A 25,945-nucleotide genomic window follows, 5' to 3' on the forward strand; every position below is an offset into this window, starting at 1 on the left:
GTCCCTTTGCAACCATCAATTAAATTACCTGAGTAATATAATTAAACACAACCTACTCTTTTTTCCTCAACCAAACCCCAGCTGAACTGACCAAATATAATAGCTTTTTCTATAAGTTTTCCATAATTACAGTTAGTGCTTGTTTTATATTTGGCCAACAAGCAGTACGTGGTCTCCAGCATACTGGTACCATCATGTTCTATTCACTTGCTTGTTACAGACACACTGGTTCTCCCATTCTGATTAAATAAATTGTGCTCTTTAAAAAAGCTTTCCATATTGCTATCCAATTAGCACTTATTTATTACTCACAATTTTTTTTCATGCCTATACTGTATCAAAACAAAATAATCATTTTTTTCTTCCCTTGCTACTGCTTTTTCTGGTACCTCCCATTGGGAATCTTATTCTGGATATTTTGTTGAATTTGCTTTACTTTTCTGGTAGGAAGAACTTGGGAATCTCTTCAATTAATATGCCCATGCTAACAGAACTGTTAATAACTTTTCTTTAAAAAACTACTAGAAATCTTGATTTTAAGAAAGGACATACCGACGCTTTACCTCTACCCTAGAAAAAGTCCTTATCTGATTGTCATGCTTTAATATTGAAGCTGCAGTTTTCCCTGTGCCATAAAACGTCCAGCTTCAATGGGGTGGTTTAGAGGAAGTGAATGAAAAGAAAGGTCCCCTACCACATGCCAAATAAAGTTTTAGCAGAGTTTTGTACACACTGAAAACCTACAAAGTATCTTCAAAACCTACAAAGTTTTATCTTCAGAATACCTACCATTAGGAACTAATCAAGAGTTGAGAGTTTCTACTGAATAAGTACACAACACAAAGCAGAGTTAACAGCACTAACTGATATATGTGATCACCAAAGTGTAATTGTCTCCTATTTAACAAACAGGCCTAAGCAGATCTGCTACTTACAAAGTATCTCAACAGGGAAGGAATTTTATTTTCCAAGTCCAGGAGACATCCAGACACAGAAAGCTTTTGTTTTGCATTTTCAAGATGGCTGTTCTTTGAAAACAGCTCTGGTCAAGCAAAGGTACTAACTAACCTCAGGATTGCAAAGGTACTAACTACTCTCAGGATTGCAAAGGTCCTGAAAACTGCCTTGCTTTGAGAAATACTCCAAAACGAGTAGCAATTCCCAAGTGGAAAACACCTGCTACATGTCCAAAAGAATGATTCCTCTCAGACCAAGGCTACTGCTGGCCTCAAGAAAAGTTCAACTCAGGGGCAGTGCCACTTCAAACACTTCAGAACTGCCACTGCAGGTGCTACTGATGTCCTACTTGCGATGCGCCAGATCGAAGTCAAAGTTCTTAATTGTATTCACTGTCTACAGGATGTATACTACAGAAAAAAACATACACAATTCCAGAAAATATCTTCTTCCTTATGCAGCTCCTCTGCTCCATAGCAGTACTGTCAAGCAGCAGCAGACTAGGCTAAGAAAAAATATTCAAATTCACTCTTCCAGAGGCAGAAATATACTTGTTAAGAGTATGAAGATCAGATTTTACTCTTCTATAGATTTTGCTCTGTCCTGTTAGCATCTCAGTATTCAAAAGAAAACACAAAACATCCAGTTTTGGTCAGTAAAGTGTCCATTTAATAAACTCCTTAGCCACATTGTTGGCCCCTTCCTCCCCCCATAAAATTTCGATTTGCACTTAAGCAGATGACACAATTTGATGGTGTTTTAAAACCTAAACTCTTAATGCTAAGAGTATCAGAGGCTAGTATTTGACAAAATTACATAGAAGTCAGATGTGCCCATGCAAAAGAAGCAGATATTTATATACAGTCCCTATTTTTTCTTATAAATTTAAATATTTTAAAAAATGTATTTTCAAAATGTATAAAGTTTAGGGAATACCCCAAATGTATCTTAAAATAAAATGTTTTCTGGTTTCAAAGGTTATTTCAACAATGAAGACTAAATTGCACCAGATAAAAGGCACTTGTGCTGTGTGATGTCTTAAGCAAGTATACGTTAGTTTCATAATACAGTGTCTTGAATTCATGCAGCTGTCTCTGAGCATCAAGCATCATTAAAGCAGCCAAAAGAGATCGTGAGTAAACTTGATTCCACAGTTGTAAAAACATACAGCATTGTGCTCCATCTTTGACTCTAGAATCAAACACTACTGAAAAATTGCTGTCATTCACATGGGAATTCAAACTACATTTCATTCTCTCATAAATTACAAAAAGTATGTCATTTAATTATGAAACCAAACCACCAGTGAACAGCTCAGTGTTCAAATAGTTTCTGCCACTGAAAGTCTGTATGTATAAACAAGCTAGGGACTAGTTATTCAAGGAGCAGTGCATTGAATTTTCAATTTCCATGTCACTGTTGAGATAAAAGCGCAGTCCTATTTGCCTTCATCTTCTCCAGCCTTTTCATTAAATGGCTATTGGTCATCTCCATCTCTTCTATCTTATCCAGTGCTGTTCTTAACTATAAAATGGAAAAAAAAGAAACAAAAAAAGATCACTTTAGTTTATTTGGACTTTGTGCTGTTCTCAAGCTTGGTAAGAGGAATAAAAATATTATGTTTCATAAGAATGCCACAGAAATTAAGATATAACACTTTCATAATGCAGGCATATGAAATAGAATTAAGCTATTAAAAATAATCACAAAGTAAGTGAAACATGAAGTGTATTCATTCTGAAAGAATTAGGTGCCTGCAATCTCCCATTACATGAAAGCAATTTACCTAGAACAAGGTAAAGAACTCTCCACCATTGTTACTTCCACACGGATACATATTCCCATCACAGGTAGCAGGCATCATGCCAGTGATGCAGCAGCTCTTAAGCAAGAGCTATCAACAGCTCAGTTAATTACAGCTCCTACTCAGAATCCTGTGAGGTGCAAGTTGGAAAATTACCACGCCGTCACTTGACATAGGGACTATTCATCTCTCTAGCAATTTTTGTAGAAAGATAACTTTAAAATATTACAAGTTAATCACATTTAGGAAAAAAATACCATTTAGATGCTTCCTTTCAAGGAAGTACAGCATTGAATTGTAGTTAGTCTTACTTTAACGTGCTAGATATCTTCTTAATGTCATACTGAGACCTGAAGGTCATCTCAAAGAAAAATTAAAACCTGTAATCAAAGATTACAAAAAAAAACCAGAACTTGCAGGCAAAAGACAGAGCAGCTCAAGATGGAAAGGATTACACAGCTGGAATGGAAACCAAGTCAGTTACCTCTCGCTGAAGCTTCCTTTTTTCAGCTTTGAGTTCATCTTCTACTTTTTCTGCATTTTCTGCTGCATTTTTATACCTTGCAACCTGTCCCTCAAGTCGTCCAATCTGTAAACCCAAACAAGACAAAAGGAACATACTCAGGTGCTCCACCTGGAGTTCACCTGCCACCAGCTGTTCTTCCAAGGACACAGCTGAGAAGATATAGCTGGTTAAAGCACTACACAGAGAGAGAAGAGTTGCAATACAACAAATCAAGAACTGGGAAACACATGGGATTAAAAATGAAAGTGGAAAGTTGAAAACCAGAAATTGTATGAAAAGGTGCAAAGTAGAAAGGAGACAGTGAACTGTTATCAGGACATGAAAGAGGTCTTGAGCCGAAGCACAGAGTTCAGCAGTGAGGAGAGGACTTGAGACAAATCCTGATTGCAACCTGGAAATATTAAAACCCACAGTCTGCATTGTTCTATGTACAGCTCCCTGCTCCCCTAAATCCACATGATAGCCTACTAGACTGAATCTGTGCAAAAGAGAAAAGATCTGTAATTTAAATTATAATATTTCATTTAATTTTTAGGCAATAAGCTATAGTTAAGTTCCTAAAATACAAAAGTATGGCACATTATAAAGAAGAACTGAAGCGACTAGTTCAAAAAGTCAATTTATATGTAACTTAATTACTCGTAAGAAAGTTGTAAATACTGTGGAAGGTACCAAATTTACTCTCTAAAGTTGAGAGTTATATATCTGTGAAAAAATCACACTTTGTAAGTCAGTAACATGGTTTTATAGCTCAGCATCTCAGCAGATTTTCTCTTATGGTTAGGCTGTGCACAGGTATTTAATTGCAGGAAATATGAAACAATGTGGTGTCATTCTATGCAAACTAAGTATCAAACAGTAAATCAAATGATGCAATATGCTTTCATAGTTTTTGTTGAAAAAAGTATTGTAAAAGTGTGCAGTGTAATAACAAACATGAAGACAGACACTTACATTTTGTTCCAAAGTAGTTATATCTTGTTCAGCTTTTGAAAGCTTAAATTTGTATTCACTAATTTGTCTGTTGGCATCTCCTAGACAAAAATTGACATAAATACCTTAGTCAAAGCAATTCTCTAAACTAGTAGTCTGCCTTTTAATTAAAATTAATTAAAAAGACAATTTTATTGAGAAGCCCATACTCAGGATCACAACAAAGTTAATGTTCTTTCAGCAATCTACAAGAGTATTGAAAGGAAATAATTTTCCTTTATTTAGGGAACACAACTACGGTCTCTATAAAAATGGGCATTATATCTCAGGTGCACCAAGGAGATACATACCTTTTAAAACACGTTTAGATCAGCAAACTAATTCCTTAGAGAACAGAATCAACACAATAATCAACACACTAAATGTCAGACCACAGTAAACATAATACCAGCAGCATTCAGTTTAGACATCTGTAATAATATCTGAACAAGGAGCACAAGACTTGAACCTGACGAACTCTAAGAAGCCTGGCAAATCATTTTGCTGTTACATTTGAGCCCTCACATTGCCAGTGCTTTGTTCATGTTCATTAATACAAGTACAGTAATTTCACGACCACAAGGCACACCAGACTATAAGGTGCACCCCCGGGGAGTTGGCAAAATTCGCAACTTTGTAAATCACATAAGGCGCACTGGACTATAGGGCACACTTTTTTTTGCAGCGAGGCTCCACCCCCAGCTCCCTCTGCACGGTTGCTGGCCGAGGCCCCACCTCAACCCGGCAGCCATTGGCCTCCGGGCCTGCCTGTACCCGGCAGGAGCGATGCCTTGGGCCCCCAGGCCCGCCTGTACCCAGCGGGGCCGGGGCACGGCCGCCACTGCTCCATGCCCCCTCCACGGGGCCGGGGCGTGCCTGTAGAGGGGCCGTCCCGCCGCCGCTCCGCCCCACCTCCACCTGGCAGCCGCGGCCCTGCCGGCTCCCCCTGCGGCTCGCAGCTCTTGCTTCCGGGTAGGCAAATTTCTGAACTTTGTCTATCAGATAAGGCGCACCGGACTATAAGGCGCACTTCCGGGTTCCGGGGAAAATTTTACTCAAAAGGGTGCGCCTTATAGTCGTGAAATTACTGTATATTAAATTACAGTCTGTCAGACAAATAAGTTTTCAGCTGAACAGCTTGCTTGAAATGAAAAGCATCTTAGTGCTTCTATGAAGCAACACTAAATATTATATTAAATAAATTTTCAGGTTTTGCTTTAGGACAATAGTCTTCTAGATCAAGTTTCTGTATCAAAGATAGAACAAAATTATCCTTTAGAATATATATTTTTAAAATCTTAACTGAAATTATATTGTCTCAAAATTGTATCCAAGTAGTGGCACCCACTCTAGGCAAGGTTATCAATGGAAAAATAACTTCTCAGAATGTTGTTTTTCAACACTGAAAGATTTTTAAACTATTCGGCAGTGAGAAAGCCATGCAAGGACATATACCAACAAAAACCTATCTGCTCAACAATATAGTCACTCACAATACTACTAGGGCACAACAACAGGAGCTGGAAATCCTCTCTGCAAGAATAACTTTGAACAGTAAACATATACCTACTTTGCATTTCAATTAGCTGCAAGTCAGAGCCATTCTCCAAGCCTATTATATCTGGATTCATGCCATCGCTTTTAGAGTATTTCTGTCGTTCTTCTTCCAACTGCATCTTCAGTTTTCTAACCTGAAAAAGGAAGTGCTTCTTTATGAAAAAGAGACTCCCAGAAGTTCAGTAGCTGTGTATCTAAATGTTCAATGATAAAAAGACAGAGTAGTCCTGAGACGCCAAAAAGGTTCTGTAAACAAGAATAGCAGAGCCATGCAGGGGAGTGAGTCCCTGAGGTCCATGGCTGTAGGCCCCCATCACTGGGTGAGTATCCTCTGCATGTCAATGCACAACCCGAGCCCACCAGTTTGGTCAGTGCTGCAGGGATGTCTGCACAGTGCAGGAGCACCTAGTAACTAACACAGCTCACTTTTCAGAAGAGGAGAAGGCATTAAACTCCATTTATGCATTTCTTCTACTGTGTATCTTTTACACTCTAAACACACATGAAGATATTGAACATAATCCTAGTGAGTTTACAGACAATAATCCATGGCTTTTTTAGGGGGTCCTCTCTCATACTCCACCTGGAAACAATGGTCCTAGGCAAGTCTGTAGTGCACGTTAATCTTTAATAGCTTCATTTCATGCTAGAGCAGCTATCTTTCAGTTTTTCCAGTAGTCAGGGAACATAGACTTCTGAGCTATGTGCCCTGTGTATGGACATTATGAAAGAAGTAGAAGCTACTTTTTGGACATTTTTATAAAAATATTGTTCTACAGAAAAGCAGTATGTGACTTAACTTGCAAAACCCTCATTCATGATATACATCAAATATATGATTAATGATTTTTAAATTATACAGTGATAATATGTGCATACACATTTATATATATTTAATATCATAATTCATTGGCATTCCAAACAAGTATCTACACTATAATTAAAGTTCATTCACAGCAAACCCAAATGTTGACAACAATTTAAATTTGCAATGTCTTCAACTAAAAGGGCAAAAACTGTACTATTCTTAACAATTGCTCAGTGTGTTTGAATCCTTTCTTCTCAAAATACTTGTATTTGAACACAATTACTTTAATAATATTAATTTTCTCTCTGAGTTACCAAAATGATCAGTGGAATAGTATCACTCTGCAATTTTGAAGAAAAACTTGAGTTTATGAGAGTGTAATTTTACTGACTTGAATATTTCTGCATAAGACAAAATAAAAGAAAGAATGATAGGGATGTGCACTAATAGTAAAGTCAGGAACAAGTTAGATTTCAGCTAACCAGTTAGTGAAATGACATTTCTTTACCAACCAAGATCAAAGTCCCATGGATAAGAACAGTAGCATGAGGAACTGCTAATTCCTGGTAGTCAGTGAGGTAAGAATTTGAGTATTTTATTTTGCTTTAGTGCATAAGTATTTGATTAAGCACCTTTGTGCTTAACATTTGTTTACTACTTATATATAGTCCGCAAAATTATACACAAAGGTCTACTTCTGAAATGAATAACTTATTTTACCTGGGACAGTAATTCCTCCTTTTCTCCAGCCAGTTTTCGTAGCCTGATATCTAAAACCAAAGAACCCAATTAAAAATCAGAGAAATCTGTAACTAAGAACATGTTTTTCTTAACTTTTTGTTCAATTCCAAATGAAATGCTCATTAAAGCTAATAGCACTGGGACCACAAAACTTTGCTATCTCACTAATAACACAATAACCTTCAGTTAATAGCAGAAAAAACAAGAAAAATACTTAATTCACACTGTTTATTAGTATGACAATTCTAAAAGCAAGACCTCTGAATTTAGTAAATCTTTATAGCAAATGAACAATTGATGATTTTTTTTAATACTAAAACAGTTTTGTCCCAACATCTAGAACAGCCATTTCCAACAAAAGTTTCTTCTGATTGTGTATTTTTTTTCCTGTCTTATTTGAAGGTTGTTGTCTATTCAGGGAAGCCACTAAGCTTCCCCTTATGTTTAGAAGTTTGCAAAACCTGCTCCCAAATGACAAAAAAAAGTACCTGGAACAGGACCCACAGTAACACAGCAATATCTCTATTTAGTCAGAAGATCAGTAGTGGCTACAAAACAGTCTATCAAGCAACACTGTGCTAAGACTAGAGCAGCTCCCTTAGAAATTGTAACTTTGACAGAAATGAAGCATAATGACATTTGTATTTCCTGTGAGGGAGCCACAGCAGAAAGATATATATCAAGTCTAATTTCTGTCAATACAAAAATATGTAACTATTATATATTATGTACAAGTATAAATCAATTATATAGAGATGTTTTTCTACATGTTTAATAGAGTTTTACGGTGGATTGACCTTGCATACAATAACTTGCTCAACCTAAGGATAAAAACAAGTTAAACCAACTTAACCCCAAAACCCCCAATTAGTGTCTCTGTTGTCCCTGCAATGTTTTTTTATGTCTTTAAAGCTTCTTTTTCTAATAAATGTGATGGAAGACTGCACTTGATGCTCTTTCATTGATTACGCATAATTCTAAATAATTATTTTTGTGAAACACAATGGAAAACTTAAGCAAGGTGTTTTCCATCAGTATTAAAACAGGAACTGGACCAAGAGAACTAATCAGTTTCAAACATCTAAGCACATTTTTTCTTACTCAAAAGACACATCTCTCTTCTTTACTCAGAACAAACAAAAAATGAAAATCAATCCTGGAAGTTGTGTAGCATATACTCCAGAAGCATCACAGGTGCTTGCATCTACAACTATAAGTCACACCCACTGAGAACGAGAGGAAACAAAGCCCTCAAAAACTCTATAAAGTATGCTTTATAAAGGATATTTTTACCTAGTGGTCCTTCTCCTGCAGATTCCAAGACCTGAGCAGCTTCCTGTGATACGACTGTTATTGTACCAACCACTGATTCATGGTTTACATCACCATTTGGTGTGCCATCCGGAATTATAACTAATCCATGTTTCTAAAAATGCAAAACAAAGAATAAACTAGTCATGCAACAGAAGTACTAAAATACAAATCAACAGGCAAGTTTTTAAAGAGCTTTTCAAGTTCATTGAAACAGTTACAATGATATGGACCATTTACCCTACCCTAAGGTCAGGTTTTCAGACTGCACAAGAATAGCAACCATTCTTCCTCTAATTTACTGACCTTGATTTTATGCCCCATTCCTGGGTTTCTGTTACTGTAAAGTAACTACTACCAACATACCTGTCCTCTCTTCATTGTTTCCTTCAGGTCAGCCAACTCCTCTCTGAGCTCATCTCGCTCATTCTTAATGCAGTCAAAGTAATCTTTCTGTCTTTCTAGGGCCTGGGCTCAGGCAGATAGCAAGAAAAAGAATGGCACAGAGAAAAAGCATATGACAGACAGTAGAAAGATTTTCTACAAGTAAATACAAAGATCTCAAATACAAGTAAAGAAATTAAAAGTGCTTTTTAAATATGTAGTAACATAAATCTCTGAGAACTGCCTTCTATAAGTTGCATATCTAACTTCATGCTACATTTGTCATAACTTCTTTTTCAGACAAGTCTTAGATTTTTTTGAGAGATTTTTACTCAGTGAGTTCTATTTTTTGGTAAATTTTGATAAACTAAATTGAGTACCAAAAGAGTGATTCTTCTTCATACAGGCATTCTGCAGCAAGAAATAAAATTTGCTGAAACTCAAATGTCAAAGATCCTAAAACATTACATCTATTGAACTAATTTCTTCACTTTTTATAAGATACAGAAGAAGAAATCATATGTCATAGAAGACTTATGAAATTATCCACTCATGAATACTAGTTGCTTAAGGGTTAAAATGCCATTTAGTAAACCCAAAGCAATGAGTTTTAGAGGGAAAAAAATGTAGCAAACACTAATAGCAGTATTTTAGCACAAAAAAGTATGGCAGCTAGAAATGCAATATGGGTGTAGATAGGTTTGCCTACCTATGCTGGAGAGATTACCTGGCAGTTAGTCAGACACTTGCACTTGACTGGGCAACAATACTGCATGCATTAAAAGCAATCCTCACCAAACAAGTACAAAAGTATACACACATTTTTGCCAAGAAAAATATTCCAACTAAACCTTATGCTATGCATGAAGGTGTAGGAATGGACTGCTACAAAGAAAGAAATGAAGGTGTATAAGTTTGTACTGTACTTGCCCCATGTAACTGCAGTATGTTGAATTTTAGTAATCATTTAGAATCTGTATACTAGAGCAATATTTTAAGGCATTACTCAGTTTCAACAGAAAATTCTGACAAGTGCTTTTGCATTTGATTCACTAGTATGTAAATGGAACATTTAAGATAAAGGTAATTCAACATGTGAAAATATTAGCTGATTTCTTAATTTAAAAATTTGTAAGATGTCTTTTTATTTCCTAGCACACACTAGATCTCTAACTACATTATAAATAGCATGAAGAACCTTAATCATTACATAATTTCATGCTCTACTTAAAAGACACATACATCTTTTTAATTTTTGAGGAAAAGTGGCAGAGATGGAAGGAGAAGTAAGCTCACCACTTAAGAGAATGGACACAGCAGCCCAGAATCACAGACACAGATTGTGTGTACTTGACAGTGTCCTGTGACAATGCTGACCTTTCCCAAACATATTTTCTATCCTCACCCCTTAATAAGTGTTGGAAATCAGAAAATTCTGATTGGGAAGGAAGTGAAACTGATACAACTATGTATTTCTACCTATGTAGGTACATATCCAAGTAATCCTTATTCAAAACCAGTAAAAATCCTACTGTTTGTATGCTCAGGGTTTAATTTAATATTATATGGATTTTGCACAAAATCTACCTCTGCAATTCTTCTACTGGGGCAGGAAACAACAATCAAGACAACAAAGTTCTGCAGACAGGTTTTACCATACTGATATGAGCAAAATCTAATTATATGCCAGAATGCAGACACGTTTGGAGTCCTATTTCCTAAATATTCCAAAAGCCTTCATGACATCTATATCAAACTCAGAGTTGCCAATACTAATGGAAAATTTGAAGCAACTAAACAGTAGAATAACTGTGTATATTTCAGGAAGATAACTCAAAGCTGTAACTCACATGTCCTCAAACTGATCTAATTTAAGATCGAATATAACCACAAATTTCAAGCACTGTAGAAACAGGACAACATAAGAAGGCAGGTGCAAAACAAACTTGTGCTATATTTGTTCTGTTTGCCTTCCTCTCTTTTCCCGAAACAGCTAAAAAGTGTTGTATACACTGTAAAATTAGGTTACAATTTTAGTTATAAACTACATTGAGAAGCTTCACAGAGACTTCTAAAGCTGGAACAGAGTAAAAACCACAAAGCTGCTCAGTAGTAGGGAGAAAGGCTCAAGAGCTGTGAGCTAAGAAGAGCATGTAAATATTTATTGATATGAGAAAGAAAAGAGCAGCACTTTTACATTTTCTTATCTAAGAGTTCAATTCTGAGAGTTAAAAAAAAAGCTATCTAGAAAAATAACCAGTTATGGTGTTTACAAGAATACAAACTGGCAGGGCAATTTTGGCTAAAAGAAAACATATCTATCTTTCTTGTCATTCTGGTTGCATTTGAATATGGGATATGCTTGTACTAACTCTGGCAATGTATTTGAAAGAGCACAAAAATACTGCACAAATTGAGATTGTCTGATAGACAAATGTGAGAAATAAGTATGGAAAGAATAGGGTAAATTAAAGATAAAAAGCTTTCAGAAGAATGTTCAGAAAACTTTGAAATTTTTTTATGATGGAAGAGAGTTACTGAAGCACGAAAAAAATGTAAGACAGCACAGCTTTTGAACTGGGCACCATCAGTTAAAAGGCAACTTTGCAAGGTGACATGAACTCCAGCAAATATAACAATTTTGAAAGAAATCTGCATATACTGAAATATGATGTAAAATTCAGGCGGAAAGAAATGACCACTGAGCTGTTAAGAGACAGACAATTCCTTTTTAAAGACTTTCCAATTAACACTCTATTGCCACAAGGCAATCTGCTTGTGTCCCAGAACAGCCACAAGTTCAGAGCCACAAGTTCAGGTAGCAGTGATCAGTGATGGTCAGGCTGACTCAGTTCTACAATTTCAACGCTGCCCAGAAGCAAAGCTGACAAACCCTGCCTGCCCTACATCAGCTGCACAGTATCAGCACAGTTCTTCCTATACCATCTGTCTTCCTACTCAGGAAACTTACAGGTGCTCCTCAAAACGTCACCTACAATCACTATTTCAATTATGACTCTCAATACCCAAAATATTTCATGGGTCCTATCACAAAACCAGCTTCGTTCAGTGGTGCATCCAAGTTAGCCAATCCTGCAAGGATCAGAAGTGTAACACAGAAATGCACAAGTTGGTTGCAAAGTCAATGCAAGGCAATTCTTTTATCACTAGGCATGCCATCAAAAATTTTGCAAAGCATTGGAAAATTATGTGTAGAAGTTCATATTACAGATTTAATTAGTACTACTTATCATTATGCAAGTAAAGTGTGGCTCATTTTCTGAAGAAGAGAAAGACTGCAAAACATTTTATTCATTTATGTTGAGGGTGGCCTTAATTTCTTTGAAGTACACAGCATTCCTTGTGGTGTAGAGGGCATCCATCTATTTCTAAATTTAAAAAAAATACCTTTCCTCCCATATTTGATTCATACCCCTATTTTTTTATCTTTCCAATTAATTGTCTCCTGGAGATCAAACACTTCTTTGGTTATGGAGTCTATATTCTCCTGCATACGTTGATTCGCCTGTGGTAAATAGGATGAGGGAAGAATAAAAGAGGAAAGAAAAGTAAGGAAATGGAAAAAAAAATCCCAAACACTAAAAAAGATAAAGGAAACTAAGCAATAAAAGTCAACCAAAGAGTTTATGAGCATGACGTTACAGAATATGTTCAGTTTAATGTAATATATTTCTCATTAATTCATGCAAGAGAATGGTATTTAATTCTATTCAATCAAGGCTGTTGGGAAAATTTATTGCAGCTAGAGTTACTTTTCTTTAGTGACTATTCTCACTGCACTCAGTGAACAGAAGATTACCCTGCTTTGCTTTCCAGATACCTTTAAGTCCTCTCTGAAAGTGAATATTGTTAACAATTAGTTTTATTATTTTTTTACAAAATAAAATAATCTTCTTGAAAGTATAAAGAAGAGAGTTTGAATGAAACATCCAGGAAGCAAAAGACAACTGCTGACTGCTTTCTGATACTATAGGAATATATATCAAGTGTAGTTCTACTCTTTTAGCCGACTATCACTGCATTTGCTGCTTGCCCGGCAAAAATAATTAAAAGTTTAGCTATGAAGATGATGAAAGAATTTTAAGGGCTAGGAGACAATTTTATTTCTCTCTTAAGGAGTGAACTTGATTTTACATTTGGGAATGCAAGACAAAGTCTTTCTGCAAAAAGCTACATGGCTTCAGCTAGATTTTCTGTTAGTGTTAATAGATGGAGGAAAGACACAAGTAAGTGGTAAAATGCAGGTCAAATATTCAAAAGGGATTGGATGTATTTGTGACTATTTGACACATGCTACATTCTACCAAAGCAAACACTCCACACAAATCTACTGTATATTCTTGGTTCATATACATAAACCCCACCAAAACCCCAAACAAGAACATGCAAAGTTGTTCTTTAATTCTTAGTGAAGTCAAAGAGCAAGCAACAGAGCCAGAACAGAATTTTTTAGGGTTTCTTGCTTGTTAGCATTTATCTAACTCAAAATGCTGATACAGTAATTCCACGATTATAAGCCGCACTGAGTATAAGCCGCATCTCCGGGTGCCAGTAACTTTTCATTCTTTGTCCATATATAAGCCGCATCTGATTATAAGCCGCACATTACAATACAGAGTGTGATAAAAGGTATCTTTCTATCATCATCTGTTGAGGGTGGGGGCAGTGATCCTTATCTCCGTGGAGATATTATCTGCTAATGGGCCATCCACTGAAACCAAGTGCGGCATTGTTCTTTATCTTTTCACAACCCATCCTTCCTCCAGCGAGTCATTTTCTGCTAATGGCCCATTGAGTCCCACTGTGTGACTGATAAAATTACTTCATCCCATTGGAAGTTGCTCCAGCCAGGGGGAAGAGACCAACATTTCTTACCAAGATAAAAACAGAGGTTTTGGGACACTAAGGGAGCCCCTTTCTCCACTGGACTCCAGAGGAAAAACCGGATTTCTCCACATCACCACTGCACCTCCAGAGGGAAACTTCACCTTCTACAGGAGCACTGCTCCAACTGAACCACATCTGTCACTGCAGGAGGATGCAGCCACCATTTAATGGGACTGCTACCAACACCCTGCCTGACGGGGTGTCAGGTTGTACTCTGACTTTGTCAGGGTTTGGAGTTTGTTTCTTGTAGTACTGTATTTCTATTTTAGTTTCCCTAGAAAAGAACTGTTATTCCTAATTCCCGTATTTTTACTTGAAAGTCCCTTGATTTCAAAATTATAATAATTTGGAGGGAGGGTGTTTACACTCTCCATTTCAAAGAGCTGCTCCTGCCTTTCTCAGCAGACACCTGTCCTCCAAACTAAAACAGCAACTTTTTGTTCTTTGTCCATATATAAGCCGCACTTGATTATAAGCCGCACTTTGAGTTCGGACCAAAATTTTAGTCAAAATGTTGCGGCTTATAATCGTGAAATTACTGTACTTAGGATAATCTTAATCCTTTTCTTCTGCTAGTAAATCATATCAACTCCAGTTTATGAAGCACAGTACTTCCAAAACAGAACTGGGGCTTTTCAGAAACTATTTGGAGTTACAAAAGTACCACCTAGGAAGCATAAGAATATAGTGAAGAAATAAAGGATCAATGAGCCATTACATAGCTTTTGAAAATGGCAGTGGAGACTTTGGCATATACACTTGGAGATAATAAATTCTTACTGCAATGAAGAGACAATGGGGAAAATTATGTAATAATTGAACTGCAATTTCCAACTAAAATTATTTGGAAATGGACACCCACATACTGTTGACAATATACATATATACACATATATATATTTCTTTGTGGACCATTTTGAAGACTGCTAATAGCTCTGGGATTTCAGGGTAGGTGGGTGTGTTTCCAGAAATAAAAGGGAAAAGGGGAAAAAGAACAGAGTGAAGGGGGAAAGAAACACATGCAATATGGTTGTGAACCAATAACATGCTGACCCAGTGTTTCTGTGTATTATGCTTGACTGATAAGCAAACAAATGTTCAGTATGGCACACTGCAATTGCTGATAACTCACAAAAATCTGAAATAACTGAAATGGAAACTTTTGGGAAAGGCAAAGAATAACATTTGGTATTATCCATGCATCACAATTTTAACCATGGAAAATTATTTTGGCCACACAAATATTAGTTCTGCCCTCACAACAATGAAAACACACAAGGAACATTCATGAGAAAACCACAATTCTCACAAGAATTAAAGGTTTTGCAAGATGTAATACATTTGAAAATCTTGCAGGGAAATTCTCAGATTTATAAATTTAGGAGGATAAGTAGCTTAAATTCTACCCACTGAAACAAGATAAATTATTTTTTAAAAATGCAAGATAGTATTTAATCCTGTTTTGTGTATGATTCCCATTCAAATCTTACACCATATTTATTTGCACAGGTTCTATCATACACTCATATGAGCATACCTCTATCAATTCATCTCTCTGTCGAAGACCCTCTTTAAGTTCATCCAGCTTATGCTGCAGAACACTGCAGGTGTGCTTCTGTCTTTCCAATTCCTATATTAAATAAAACAATTATTTATATTTATTTTGAGTTATGTAAGAAATTACTGCAACTGCAAGGATTTCAGAAATTATACCTTCCAGGCAGTTAAAAAAACCCACTGAATCACTGAAGTGGTCAAAATAAATTGTCCAGATATTTACTACACAGAAGATTTTATTTAATAAACTGTAGAGAGAAAAAATGCCATAAATACTCAAGCCCAATACTAACAAGTAAAGCTACTCAGAATGTTTTCAATGTTCATACGAAGTAGTCCAGATTTCTGTACTTTATAATTAGGAAAAAAAATACCTTTGACTTCTCTTCATTCTCCCTATAGAACTCTGCTATCTGTTCTTCTTTCTCCTCAATAACATCCTTTAAAGTATCCACTTGGTAAATCAAGTTGTTTTTCTCATTGTCTAGTTGAGCATTGGAAACCATAGCTTTCTTGTACTTCTCTTCAACTTCAGCTAGTGAATCCTACAAATAGCAGAAAAGTTTACATGAGTCTAACTTTTTGATGCATTGTTATAATGTTAAAATACCACCACGATGTTAAATTATGAGATGTTAGACATTAAAATTATGCAACATTTTTTTTCTGAAATATATTCTTTAGAGATACCACGTAACAGTTTAGTTCCAGTATTGAACTTACGTCATACACAACGAGAAGTTATTACAAAAGCATGAAAAATACAAGATAATATTCCACTTGCATTTTCTACACTGGCGCATTCACAGCAACTGACAGGGACATAGTAGTAATATCACAGCTTCACATTCTAGTGAATACCATGTATCTAGCAGTAATATCATTGTTCTCAAGGCATGGATGAGAAGACAGTTCAGAATGAAGCAACAAATAAACAGAAAGTGTGGACAATTAAATCAGTAAAAGAGATCACAAAAGTAACTCCCAAGAGTAGCTTTAATGTAATGCTCATTATTTAAGCAGTGTCCTATGACCTTAGATTCAAAATTTTAAGACAACCACATTATTCCAGTAATAAAGATTCGCTATTTAAACATATTTTGTCTTTGGTTTATTTACTGATTTTTTTTTAAAAAGCATATAAAGATTCACATAATTGGTTCTCTACCTAAAGGTGTATGCCTTGCTGTATAATCTCTTACACAGATCTCCCCCATTTACCATTTTATCCTGGTTTTAGTTATATTTGGGATTTTTTTCAGAACTGTAACAAATGTTAACCATCTAAATACTTAGAGCAACTATCACTCCAGGCACTGTCAAGCATGCCATTATTTCAATATGCATTATATAGGGGTTGGGACTACATGATCTTTAAGTCCATTCCATCCCCTTAACATTTTATGATTTGAAAATAATAACAATTTATTTTCAGAGTCCTAATTTTAGAATTGAAAAAGAACTATTACATCAATCCCTAGACAAAGTACAGTAGTTTCACGAATACAAGCTGCACCATTTTGACTAAAATTTTGCTCCCACACTGGAAATGCGGCTTATACTCAGGGGCGGCTAATATGTGAATAATTTTCTGACATTTACAACCTCAGAAGTGCCTGCCAGGGTGCGAGTCGAGCACCTGCTACTAAAAGCCGGCATTTCGCGATTGTTACAAATTGTTACTCTGTTGCGCCGCGGGTGGAGCCTGGCTGCCTGCAGGCAGCACAGGGGGCGGGGAGAGAGGCGGGAGAGCTCTCTCCTTCCTTCCTCTGCCGCAGCCCGGAGGAGAGACGGGGGGGCCCCGTGCCACCATTGCCGCGGCCCAGGGAGGAGGCGGGGTGCTCCGTCCCCGCCTGCCTCCGCCGCGGCGGGAGCTGGGGGGACTCCGTCCCTGCCTGCCACCACGGGGCAGTGCCGGCCCAGGGCAAGCGAGCCCAGAGGCGTCGGCTGGCCACGAGCGGCAGCGCCGGGCTGGGCCACCTGGCCCCGTCGGCAGCCCCGAGCGGGCCGAGCCTGCACAGCCTGAGCCGAGCCAGTAAACCCCATCCTGCCGCGGTTCTGTTAGTATTTGGCAACTTTGTTGCACGCGGGTCCTCGCTGCGAACGACAGAGCGGCTTATACTCAGGTGCGGCTTATTTATGGACAAAAAACAAAATGTTTGCCATCACCCGGTGATGCGGCTTATACTCAGTGCGGCCTGTATTCGTGAATTTACTGTAGATCTATGCCCTACTATAAATCTCCTTGTACTTCATGTAATCTGTTCCTGTAAGGCATAAGTAGCATTATCTCCATTTTTAATCATTTGTATTATGATAGTAGAAGCACTAGCACAGGAAGAGCATGAAGGTTGGGTCTCCAGAAAACAGAACACTAAAACTAATATATTAAGAGAGAAGGTGGCAACAATCTAAGTTTTCTAAGAAGATACTGAAGACCACTATCTGTTAAACAGCAAAATTATGCAATCATTTTTGTTCTGGAATTATTAATCATGTCTTCTCTTTAGAAATACCAAGCCACAGTTCAATATTCTGCTATACGAAAGCAAAAAAAAAAAAACCTATCCCCAAACACTATTCCATGTGGTAAATCTCCAGTTTGGGAAAGCTGTCCTTAGAGTATGTATTTTATCTTTTATAATTTTATCATAATCACATATATATATACATTTGTATTCCATTCACTGAATTCTGGAATTTTCTGCTGGAGAAATACAGTGTTTTGAAACTTCAGAAAAAAATAATTACAGATCAAAAGAGACAAAACAGCATAACTTGTGAAAATATACGACAAGTACCATTACCATCCAGGAAGTAGTAGAAAACAGTAAAGATTACTCAGAATAAGAAAAAAGATTTTTAAAATGTTAGTGCATGCAAGTAATTCTGAAGATTAATATCAGAGAAAATATTTCTTTTTGTGATGTTGTAAATATGACAAATCTTGTAAAGATTGGCAAAACAAAATCCTAGAGACAGCAAACCTAAAGACTTTGAAAGAATAATCCAGTTGAGTGCAAAAAAGGAAAATAGTAGGATTATAATGAATGCTACAGTAATTTCACAGAGATGAAATTTAATAAAGAAAATTGCAACTAGAGAAAATGTCCAATTTGATTATTTCTCTGAATGTGGTGACTGGGGTCATGTAGTAATTTAGTTCAGCAGAGATCTCTGAATGCCATCTGGTCCAATCTCCTAATCAGAGGACCAATTAAGATCAGGCTGCTCACAACTTACCTCCATTTTATGTATCTCCAGAAATCTAGACTACAGATGGTCAAACTTGCCGGATGACCTGCACTAGTGTTTGCTGTCCTTGTGAAAACTCTTTTCTTGAGTTCTAATTGGAATTTCTGCTCTTACAACTCAACTTTTGTCTGTTGTGTATTTCCCTTGCAAAGAAGTCTGCCCTCTACTCTCCACAGCCTCCTATCAGACACACTGAAAACAGCAACAGTATCACCAACCACTACTCCAAGACTTATCTAAGTCCATTGTCTCAGCCTCTTACTGTATGCCACATGTTCCAGGACTTAAAAGCCTTAAAAGACAAGACTAGGTTGGGGCTTAAAACATTGTATTAGAATGTCATTAATAAAAAAATAATGGCAGAGGAGGGTGAATCTGCAGTTACAAAAGAGGGATAGATTAATTTTGATACTGAAGAGTGAAAACTGCTTCTGAGAGAGAAGCTAAATTATGTCTAAGTCACTTATTGGGTAAAAAAAAAAACTGAAACAATGCAAATACTTCTTTGCAACTATCTTCTTTTCAAGTATTACACATGCTCCCCAAGGTTCAAGATTTGCAGTTTCACGAAGTCTTCCAGTTAGATTTGAAATAATTTCTGAAACACTTGAAGGAGGCTGTAGGATTTTTAAGGATGAAGCAGTGGTAATGGGATGGCATGAAAATACATAAGGCTCTGCATATAACCTAACACTATGAAGAAATACCACCCACCACTTTATCAGTAAAGTCAAAGTGCTATAAAAATTAGCTTGCTTGGTTAGAACAAGATGATTCAAGCCAACAGACATCAAGAGAGTGCATTGTTAACAGCATTAAAAAAAATTGAGGAAAGAAACAGAATTCCTTTCCAAAGAAATATATAAGGAATGAACAAAATTGAATCAAAATGAGATAGGAACAGATTTGAAGACCTAACGAAACCAGATCTAGCCACATTAGAGTTTATCCTGCTGACACTGAGTATATTCATAGCCAGGTGAAACCCACACTTTTAGCAGCATAAGGGCAACCAGACAGTTTAGAAGGTAGTGTGTCTACAAACCCCCAGTAGTCCACCCTAGGAAAAACCCAACCAACCAAGCAACAATCCCAACATTTAAATGTAGTGTAAATGCAGGTATCCTGGTAACTCTTCTATAACATACACAAAATAAATTGACCAAGTACAAGTTGAGAAAAAGACAGTACCTTCCTAATTAAAAAAAAAAAATTCAGTATTAGCAATAACATAAAATGTGGTTCAATTCTGAAAGCTGAGCATAGATGAAAATCTTACTATTGAACACTGTGCTCTTTGGTAACTGTAATGGATTACAATAAATAATAATCCATTAGCCGTACGTCAGAATAGTAATCATGAGATGCTGGCAAACACAAAGGTGTGAGACCTAGATCCATTCTGAAAATATGAAGCAGTCTCACATTACACTCAATCTATGTCTCATATGTCTATGTCTAATGATCTTGTAAATCTACTATTCTTTTAAGTTCTTTTAATATTCATATGGCAATATAACGAAACCAAAATGTACTTCACTTGAACATACTATCAGGATTAAAGTTATTTGCAAAGGCAAAGTTATCCTTCAAAGAGGAAATAATTTTTTGCTACACTAAACAGCTCATATTGCGTATTTTCCCTTTACTATATCATCTAATATATTGTTAAATTGAAGAAATTCAAGGAAGTTGATAAATACATAACTGTTACATGTTCTAATACAAGAAGCATTCATTTAGTTCAGTCTCTATATTGATATGAAAAGTTCTCTTTACTTTTACATGAAACCATTCACAATTTGACAACAGAAAAGTGAACAGAACAAATATCCTGGAAAAGATTCGTAAGCCCCATCATTTTTATATTCTGTTTCTCCTCAATACAAAACAGTTAAAAGAATGATTATTTTAAATTTACTGCACTGTTAATTGTGTGAAAATGTATAAAAAGAAAGGCATACATACTAGCTTAAACAAGTCAAAATGCAGACAAATCTGCAGAAATCTGCACCTAGCACAGGTAGCTCAGTGTGCTGCTGCAGCGCAAACTACAGATTGTATCCTCGGTAGGGGGAAATGGCTGGAGATTCCATCAAGAGCAGTGATCTGGCACTGACCCTTTGCACAAGGGGCATGGTGACCTGTGGCACCAGCCAGGCAAGTGGCGACTCAGAGATACAACCAGAGCCAATAAGACCCCAGACCCCCAGTGTGCAGGGACTGTGGATACAAAAGCCCACTGATTGCTTGGTTCAGGGTCCCTCCTTGTCAGCACCCAGCTTGATCTCGAGTCAATTTTGTGTGACTCTGCCATGATTAAAGTACAGTAATTTCACGACTATAAGGCGCACCCTTTTGACTAAAATTTCAATCAAAATCTGGAAGGGCGCCTTATAATCCGGTCCACCTTATATATGGACAAAGTTCGGAAATTTGTGAACCCAGAAGTGCAAGTCACGAGGGGCAGTGGCCCTATGGGAGCGCCGAGTCCAAGGGGGGGCAACCTCGTGGGAGCACTGAGCCGCGCCAGCCGTGGGAGTGGCACCAGCCGGCACCGGGCAGGAGTGCCGGGGCCTGCAGCACGGAGAGGGCACCTGGGGCTGCGTTTAAAGGCTACATCAATCTGTGAAAAATGTTTGCAAATTGAACACCTGCCAGTAAGCCCCGCGATCGCGCGATTCTGTTACTAATTCTTTACTTTGTTGCGCGCGGATCCTCGCTGGGGAAAAAAAAAAAGTGTGCCTTATACACCCGTGCACCTTATATATGGACAAAGTTCGGAATTTGCCAACACCCGGAAGTGTGCCTCATAATCCGGTGCGCCTTATAGCCGTAAAATTACTGAAATTAGTCTCAGAAATCTGGTTTCTCTGTTATGGGAAACCTGTGGCCAAGCCTGAAAGGAAACCTTGACTGACAGTGTGAGAATGGAGTGTGCCGCATCCATTGACTCACTTGGTGACTCACTGGGGGTTTTGCTCCCAGCAGTGAAAGTCTGGAGTGGTGCGAATGTAACTACCATAGTGGATGCTGGATTGTCAAGCAGGAAAGTTCCCTTAGCACCCATTAGCCTAATGCTGAAAAAACTAACCTGTGATTTCGAGAAAATAATGGGAATATAAACCAGCATAAATAATTTCTTTTAATGGCAAAGAATTGGAGCAAAATTTATTTTCTCCTGCAAGCAATATGCCTACTCAAATTAACTGCAGTACATCTTTCAAAATTATTATTTTGGGTTTGCTTTATAATATGAAGTATTTGCTGAAACTTGGAAGACTAATTTTTAAGTTCTTTGCCATAATTATCTCCCATTTCTTTGTTCCCCATTTGATACCTTGCAATTATTTTGTATATCCATTTAGTTGCTAACAAATTAAAAATATAAACTGAACACCTCATTATCTTATCAGAAAACACCTGTATATATAAAAACATCGATGTTCAATACTCTTCTAATGGTAATCAAATAATAAACATGCAATCTCATGTACATTTTAAGCTGATGCTCTTCATGCATTAAAAGTTAGATACATGCTTTAAAGGAATTTAAAAATTTGTTAGTGAAGCCATTTCACGTTAGTGAAACTGGTGGTAACTCCATTATGCAAAAAACACCCATTCAGAATGCATGCTTGGGAGGAGCCCTGATACCTTTAATTCTTTAAGTCCCTGCATGTATCTCCCTTCTACATCATGTATCTGGTCCTTAAGATCATAGATATCCTGCAGGACATAGGAATGAACCATTGCATAAGAAGCATGGGGAAATAATTTAAAGTTGAAAAAGCATTAAAAGGTTTACATGCACTTCTGTCACATCACAAAGACTATAATAATTCCCAGAAATTATAATTAATCCACAACAACTTGTGGAAATTAAGGTTTTGTTTATAATCCTAACCCCACGACATCTCAAATAGGACAAAATTGTTTGAAATTCAACTTAAACAAAGTCTTATCTTAAAAAGCTAAACTCTTAAAACCATAATTATGAACACAAAATTACTAAGATAAATTACCAAGAAAGTAAAAAAATACTTCATGATTGAAAATTACATCCTCATAGCATTTTCTTATTACAGGAGTTCTTCATTATAGAACAATCTTCCTATTTAAACTAGCTCCAAATTTTCTGAAAATGCAGTTCACCCGTAATTCACTGAGGGAGGCATCAGGATCCACCAAAATGCTTCCATCTCCACTTCCTCTCCTAGATGAGTTGCCACTCAGAGGAGTTGTGTTTACTGAATTGCGAGATGAGGGCTTAAAAAAGGGAAAAACATTTTATCAGGAATTATATGGTTATTTCTGGTATACTTGATAATACTCTTTATAAATTTCTTCAAATTCACAGAACAGCTTTCTCTCATTTTTCTTAATATTAGCTTACAGACAGTATTTTCCATTGATTATTTCCCAGCACTTATGTTTCTTTTTGGTAAAATATCAGTTTCTCATTGATGACTTAGCATATCAGAACATTAGAATTTTGAGTCATCTGTCCAGAAGACATTCATAACATGGCTAATAGTGCTGAAATACTGTAGACATTTAGAATATTACTAAATATTATAATTTCTGCCATCCAGGATTCAGAAGAAAGCCCACAATGAGAACCTACCATATGGATTTTTATAGTCTTAGCCTCCTAAATTTTAGCCTTTCCTGGTAAGCATTTCTCACATGAAAAATAAATTGTATAGAAAATTGTTACTGGGCAAAAGTAAACTGAAGAATAAATATTTTCTTCAAGAAATAAAAACCACAAACCATTAATTTTGGGCAGTAAAAAATTATATCTAAAAATATCTTCGCAAGCTAACCCTGACAGAAAATTCCACAGAATTTATGCTTTTTGAACAATTTAAACACTTGCAAATTTGTGAATGAACACTGACTTTAAATAATTTTAAAATTTAAAGCTCTTACCCTTGAAAATATTTCTGAATGTGATTTTTCACTCTTTTCTTCCAGCTGAAAGAGAATTGGGAACATGATTACCTTTTGTAATAAGGGACTACCGAATCAGTATCTTTTGTTCAAAGAGACTGAGAAATATTTAAAAGTGAAACAATTTTAAAAATTCCAGATGTTAGCACACATCAAGACAGGAAAAACAACATTCAGCCTAAAAAAGTAGTTTTTACCTCAACTGCAAAATAAATGACTGCTTGTAAAGAAAAAAGCCAGAAACTTTTCTTTAAAGTTTTTAAAATGTCCTTACCAGTACTGAGCAACAAAACATGTTTTACTATTTTAAATTTCAGAGTAATCACTACAATTGTTGTAGCATCACAGATGCAAAGCTTCATGCAGGTACGCTGAAGGCAGTCAGCGACAGCAGTGTGAATGCCCTAGTTAACAGCAAACACATCTGTACTTCCAACCTCTTTAGTGTCACCTGTGATTACACCACAATAAAACTGGTTCAGGTAAAAACCGATAACTAAAGTGTACTAAGTAATCTACAAAATCATTTCAATTCATATTTTATGTACTGAAGACTAAGCAGAAGAACTACCACAGTCCCTCCTTACTTAGGAACTGCTACTGCAAAATTATATTGTAGATGTCCACATTATCTACATTCCTAGGAATCAAAATAGGTGTGATTAGACACTATTTAATATGTTATCTCACATATATTGCTTCTCAAAGAACACCTGTTTTTCTCTATGCCAGGGGCAGAGTTTTGGAAGTCTATTGTAATCACAGAAGAAACAAACACTATAAGATTTTTCTTTTTCTTCCTATTGTGGTTTCTATAAAAACAACATTGCTTCTTTATGAGAAATTCACCACTTCCAATGATGTACTGAAATTACAGATTGCAAATACTTGTCACCAGTTTGATGACAGAATGATGTGAAGACACCAATTGATCAGGATACATTTAGACTAACCTAAATAAAAATATAAATTTTTAATCTAATAATAAATAATGATGATAACACAAGCAACTGAGAGCATAACTAACAGTCTCAGTCTCCATATTTCTTTTAGCAGAATATTAATTTCAGAAAGTCAGCTTTATTATGGGGAAAAAAGTTTAAGCTGGAGAAATAATTAGTCTTTCATGATTTCAGAATGTATAGATGATAAATAACATTCATTATTACAATTTAGACAGCGCTGTAATGGCATTAAAATACCATCTAAATGCTAAGTCACAGAAAGCAGTTGTGAGAGTACTCTAGGTCTCAGTCTCCCATTCAAAGCAGAACCACAGTCAATAGTACATAACAGCTGTGGCTTGATCTAGTGAAGTCTCACCAGCTCATGAACACAGAGGCTCCCCAGCCTTGCTGTACCTGACAGACTGCAACAATAACATCCTAGTGGAGCTTCTTGAAGTGTCTCATCTGAGCTCCTAAACTGCAGCCTGAGGTTGTTGTCCCTTGTTTCACTGCTTGGAAAGGGTACGAAGACTTTGGCTCTCACCTAAGCAAGCACTTACACACTGCTGATCACCACATAGCATTCCTTTTGCTAAACTAAATAAATACATTGCTCTCATCCTCTCTGCCTACCACACAGCATGTGCTAACCCTAAATGCTATTTCAAAAGATACACCTAAGAACAGAAATTTGCCTTTTTTCTTTTCCATGCTATTAAACAAAGAAGTTTTGCCTTCAAGAAACAAGAATTTTTAGAACTTACAGCAGCAATAAAGAGAAGGTAGTTAGGTTTGCTATAAACCATGTTCAGTCTAAAGGGAGCTGCACAGGAAAACCATCACGATAATTTTCCTTTTAACATGGTATGTTGATTGACACGGGATTCCATACAAGTGCACAGCCAACACGGAGTGCTTCAGTAATGGATTCTGACAAAATCTCATATGGGATGAAGGAACACTAAAATACACTAATGTGGACACAGTTCTAAGTATTTTTGTCACTAAAAGAAGTAATAGTATTCAGAAAGTACACTAAACCTCCCTAGCACTGTTAATTTCCATAAGAAAAAAATGTAAAATGTTTGAGTCTTTAAGAGATTGTTAAGCTTATCACACACACAAAAATGCAAAGTGTTACACTTGTCACATGCTTCCAGCAACAGGCAATATCTCCTTTAAAATAAAGCAGCATGCTTTTTAAAAATTCACTCAGTGCATTTTTATGTGAAAATGCGCCCCAACCCCACAATACACCTATT

General features: G+C 36.6%; 1 protein-coding gene across 10 annotated transcripts in view; it reads right to left on the reverse strand.

The window, feature by feature from the left end:
- Positions 1 to 1,603: 1,603 nt before the first annotated feature.
- The window catches only part of LRRFIP2 (LRR binding FLII interacting protein 2), a 63,391-nt gene continuing 39,049 nt past the window's right edge, over positions 1,604 to 25,945 (reverse strand). For 3 of the 10 annotated variants that reach the window (XM_033061057.1, XM_033061046.1, XM_033061064.1), the window contains exons 4-16: positions 23,716 to 23,760; positions 22,936 to 23,049; positions 22,438 to 22,509; positions 15,900 to 16,070; positions 15,506 to 15,598; positions 12,494 to 12,586; positions 9,043 to 9,144; positions 8,659 to 8,791; positions 7,345 to 7,394; positions 5,830 to 5,950; positions 4,242 to 4,321; positions 3,246 to 3,350; positions 1,604 to 2,481 (exon numbers count right to left, since the gene is read on the reverse strand). In XM_033061057.1, the coding sequence (XP_032916948.1) occupies positions 2,371 to 2,481; positions 3,246 to 3,350; positions 4,242 to 4,321; positions 5,830 to 5,950; positions 7,345 to 7,394; positions 8,659 to 8,791; positions 9,043 to 9,144; positions 12,494 to 12,586; positions 15,506 to 15,598; positions 15,900 to 16,070; positions 22,438 to 22,509; positions 22,936 to 23,049; positions 23,716 to 23,760 (1,290 nt within the window). In that variant the 3' untranslated portion in view covers positions 1,604 to 2,370. The remainder of the gene's footprint in view (positions 2,482 to 3,245; positions 3,351 to 4,241; positions 4,322 to 5,829; positions 5,951 to 7,344; positions 7,395 to 8,658; positions 8,792 to 9,042; positions 9,145 to 12,493; positions 12,587 to 15,505; positions 15,599 to 15,899; positions 16,071 to 22,437; positions 22,510 to 22,935; positions 23,050 to 23,715; positions 23,761 to 25,945) is intronic. The other 7 variants (XM_033061074.1, XM_033061081.1, XM_033061087.1 and 4 more) reach the window with 7 other exon arrangements.

The sequence above is a fragment of the Catharus ustulatus genome, chromosome 1, assembly GCF_009819885.2.
Source record: "Catharus ustulatus isolate bCatUst1 chromosome 1, bCatUst1.pri.v2, whole genome shotgun sequence".
NCBI classification, from domain to species: domain Eukaryota; kingdom Metazoa; phylum Chordata; class Aves; order Passeriformes; family Turdidae; genus Catharus; species Catharus ustulatus.